General features: G+C 30.3%; 1 protein-coding gene across 2 annotated transcripts; it reads left to right on the top strand.

Annotated features, from left to right (window-relative positions):
* The first annotated feature begins 74 nt into the window (after positions 1-74).
* Positions 75-3,360, top strand: LOC108738603 (cystathionine gamma-lyase). Of its 2 annotated transcripts, none has more exons than XM_025980172.1 (7): positions 75-350; positions 1,292-1,509; positions 1,654-1,941; positions 2,391-2,655; positions 2,753-2,905; positions 2,965-3,139; positions 3,195-3,360. In XM_025980172.1, the coding sequence occupies exons 2-7, from the start codon at positions 1,327-1,329 to the stop codon at positions 3,337-3,339; spliced, it is 1,209 nt and encodes a 402-aa protein (XP_025835957.1). In that variant the 5' UTR covers positions 75-350; positions 1,292-1,326; the 3' UTR covers positions 3,340-3,360. The 2 variants fall into 2 exon arrangements, with proteins under 2 accessions (XP_025835957.1, XP_025835956.1); XM_025980171.1 differs by having other exon boundaries at positions 1,297-1,509; positions 3,195-3,339.
* Positions 3,361-4,008: the final 648 nt, after the last annotated feature.

A 4,008-nucleotide genomic window follows, 5' to 3' on the forward strand; every position in this document is an offset into this window, starting at 1 on the left:
TAATCTGGGATAAAAAATGCCCAGTCATTTTGAAAATGACGTCATGGGGATAAATACGAGATAAAGAGTCGTGCAGTAAGCAATTGGCTTAATTTACAGAATAATGAAACAACATTTTATCATTTAGAATGCAGGACCGTTCGCATAAATAGATGTACACCAACTCCGGCGTTCGCAGTGTTAATTGTGGTTTAGTTCTGTAGGTTCTGTATAGTGTATAGTAGTAGATTAATCGCTTTTTAATACCGGTATCAGTATTTATTGAAAGCTATTTTCATATTGCCTTATATGTAATAAGGGAAAAGTTCGCAGGCGAGCCCTTTCCACAATTTATTTTGAAAATTTTTTAGGTAAGTATTGTACTTTAAGTGCATGTTAATTGTCAGCATTTAATTTATAGCTCCTCATATATTAAACTTGATATTTAAATAGAAATTTAGCATTATATTGATTTTTTTGTGAGCATATGGCTTATATATTTAATTAAATTAAGCAATTCAATTAATGGAAGCTTTTATTTAATCTTGCCATTAATATATGTTTTTATTAAAAAATATACTTTTAAACCTTTTTTTATTTTTTTTTAAGTTATGAATGATGCAATTTGACTGGTTCAGTTACATATCTTTGGCTTGTGACGTCAGTTGTAAAAAACCCAGCATACAATAAAAATAAATTTTGCATGATAATGGAAAAAACTGCCATCGTTGTATTATGTTATTTTTATCAATTTTAGTCAATAGCTAAGGTCGTACTTGAGCCAATAACCTTAAAGTAGGAGAAAAATTGGAATATTATTAACACGTGTCTACAGCACCTTGAAGTAACCTTTAACGGCCTTCAACTTTTTTTTTAAATAGTACAACCGAGTACAATAGTAGTAAACTGCATAACACACCTGTATTGCAATAAATTATACCGTTAACATACGCATATTTTGCTTTATCAATACCACGATAAATATGCTTTTTGAAAAGATAAAAGTTATTACATACTTATTTTGCATTGAATATACATACACTGAAAAGATTTATAGGCTAATTAATAGTTAACTTAGTTCCCTATTAATAAAAAAAGAAACTGTATAGGTGGTGATTTTCCACTTTACGTTACATTCATGTTGAGGTTCAAATTATAGCATGTACCAAATTTTTTTTAATGCTTTATTACTAAAACAAAATACGTAATTGCTCTCAATAAAAAAGCGATTATACTTTATAAAATTGGACTTTTTATTTTATAATTGTATTTGCCAAGATAATTATATCATAATTATTTCATTATTACTTAGTATAGATAAGAAGGAAACATTTACAATAATAGAAGATGAACGGGATAAATTCGGTTAACGGAAATGCCGATAACGATGGGTATTTACCTTTACCACAAGGATTTGCTACTGCCGCCATACACGCTGCCCATGAACCGGAAAAATGGGAACATATGAGTGTGGTCCCCCCAATAGTCATGTCCACCACATTTAAACAACACAGTCCAGCAGTCCCAAAGGTAAAGACCCTGGTGTTGCTCTATTAATATAAATAACTATGACAACACATGTCATAAGGTACCTTTTTACCTTTTTTGGTAGAGGGTGCTAAACACGATACTTAGTTGTTTGTAATATTTATTTTTCGTTACAATAATGTGTAGATATACGAGTATGGAAGATCGGGAAATCCTTCGCGAAATACTTTGGAAGAATGCTTAGCAGCAGTTGAAGGGGCCAAGTATGCAATGTGCTTCGCTTCAGGCTTGGGAGCAACGAGCACACTTTTTGGACTCTTTAATTCCGGCGACCACATTATTTGCGGTGACGACTTGTATGGAGGAATTAGCAGACTTTTTAGGATAGTTGGCAAGCCTCTTGGTTTAGAAATTACCTTTGTAAATGCTACTAATTTAGAAGAAGTCGAAAAAGATGTTAAACCTAACACCAAGGTAATTTTATTGATTTATTGACATACGACTCAATCCAATGAACCACACTGTAATTAATCTTATTGTTAAATTATTGCTAATTAAGGTCAATATTTTTCACATTTGTTTGAATATTCTTTGAGCTTATAATATTCAGAAAATTTGATCCCTAAGTTCCTTATCTGCTTTATTATTTATCAAGCTATTATATTGCACTATTAAAAAAAAAAAAACAGAGATAAAGACATTCATAACTTTATAACGTTAATAATTGCGTTAACTTGCTGATAAAATAGAATATGTTATATAGCAACCAAGTAGATTTACTTATCAAATAATGAAACAAATAATTTTTACTAATAACCAATAACAACACTATTTCCGTTTTTGATACCATATCGACGCCTTTTTTGGAAAACATAACAAATTATGCAAAAATAAAAAATATTTAATATAGTTTTTATTTTTAGATGATATGGATTGAGACACCAACAAATCCAACTTTAAAAGTAATCGATATAGCAGCAGTTTCTAAAATTGCCAAAAAACACAAAATACTTCTAGCTGTTGACAATACATTTTTAACGCCGTATTTCCAAAGGCCTTTGGAGTTGGGGGCCGACTTATCAGTTTATTCCCTTACAAAATACATGAATGGTCACTCTGATATAGTAATGGGTGCCATTGTGGTAAACGATGAGGCCTTACATAACAAAATACGATTTTTACAAAACGGTATGTAAGAGCAGAGTTTTATTAAATCTGCGGATAGGGGGGGAGCCTTGTCGATCATCATTTTAATATTTGTAATGAGTAAACGTCTTGGTTTTAGCGATGGGCATTATACCATCACCGTTTGATTGTGCACAAGTGAATAGAAGTCTGAAAACTTTGGCCCTTAGGATGCAACAACATTCTAAGAATGCCATAGCTGTTGCCAAATTTTTGGAGGGTCATCCAAATGTTATTAAAGTTTTACATCCAGGTATAAACGCTTCAATCAAATGCCATTTTTGAATTTCAGTAATTTCTTAAAATTTAAAGGGTTACCTTCTCATCCTCAACATAAACTTGCGAAAAAACAGACTGCAGGGCACAGCGGGATGATTTCTATTTATATAAAGGGCGGACTGGAGGAATCGAGAAAGTTTCTAAGTTCCCTCCAGGTTTTCACTCTTGCAGAGAGTTTGGGAGGGTATGAGAGCCTTGCAGAATTACCGTAAGTCAAAACAATGGTTTTATTTTCCCTTATAATCTGAGTTAATGTCTTCTAGATCAATTATGACACATGCTTCTGTACCTGAAGAACAAAGAAATGAATTAGGAATATCGGACAATCTTATTAGATTATCTGTCGGTATTGAAGATGTTGAAGATCTCATCCAAGATCTTAAACAAGCTTTAGAAACGATAAAATAAAGCCTGTTGCTTTGAAATATATTTACATTTTTATTTTTCTTTTTTTATAATATGCTGCAATATTTTTATTTTCTGTAAGAAAAAGAAACATTTACTACATTCCTTTAGATGTTCATGCAAGTTTTCATTTTACTACTATCAACGCCATAGTAAATTAATTAAAAAAAAAAGCAAGTGTGGTATTTTGTCCCTATTTTAATAAGTAATATTTAAATGTGTATTTACATCTAGTTAATTATTTGTAGTGCTTTTAATTTATTATTTTAAATTTCTGTAGGAATCAGATCTGCCAAATCTGAGTCAATATCAGTAGTTATTTTTTTATGATCACGTCTAGTATGTTTAAACTTTAAACAAATTTATATATTTGTTTTTAAATCTAATGTTATGATAGTGAAATATTTGTGATATACAAATAAAAGTAAAGTTGTTAAGAAAATCTACTTTTGATTCTATTACTAAACCCCCTTCATGGATTGTTGCTAAAAAAGTACTAAAAAGTTTTAGAGACATATGCACAAGATATAAAATTTTATAAAGTGGAAAGTAAACAATAAAATGCTATATTTGTTCCTTATTAAAACCATAAAGGAACAATGTTATAATTTCTAGGTCACTAAATTATATTCACAGTTAAAAGACAACAAAATTACAAAATAAACTATCAAA

Source organism: Agrilus planipennis, unplaced genomic scaffold (genome assembly GCF_000699045.2).
Source record: "Agrilus planipennis isolate EAB-ADULT unplaced genomic scaffold, Apla_2.0 scaffold225, whole genome shotgun sequence".
Taxonomy (NCBI): Eukaryota; Metazoa; Arthropoda; class Insecta; order Coleoptera; family Buprestidae; genus Agrilus; species Agrilus planipennis.

Excerpts from the sequence above, each read along its gene's own strand:
- LOC108738603 (XM_025980172.1), top strand. The coding sequence starts at position 1,327 with ATGAACGGGATAAATTCGGTTAACGGAAATGCCGATAACGATGGGTAT. Across the intron at positions 2,656-2,752 it reads AATACGATTTTTACAAAACG|CGATGGGCATTATACCATCA; the intron begins GTATGTAAGAGC and ends TCTTGGTTTTAG. Across the intron at positions 2,906-2,964 it reads TATTAAAGTTTTACATCCAG|GGTTACCTTCTCATCCTCAA; the intron begins GTATAAACGCTT and ends TAAAATTTAAAG.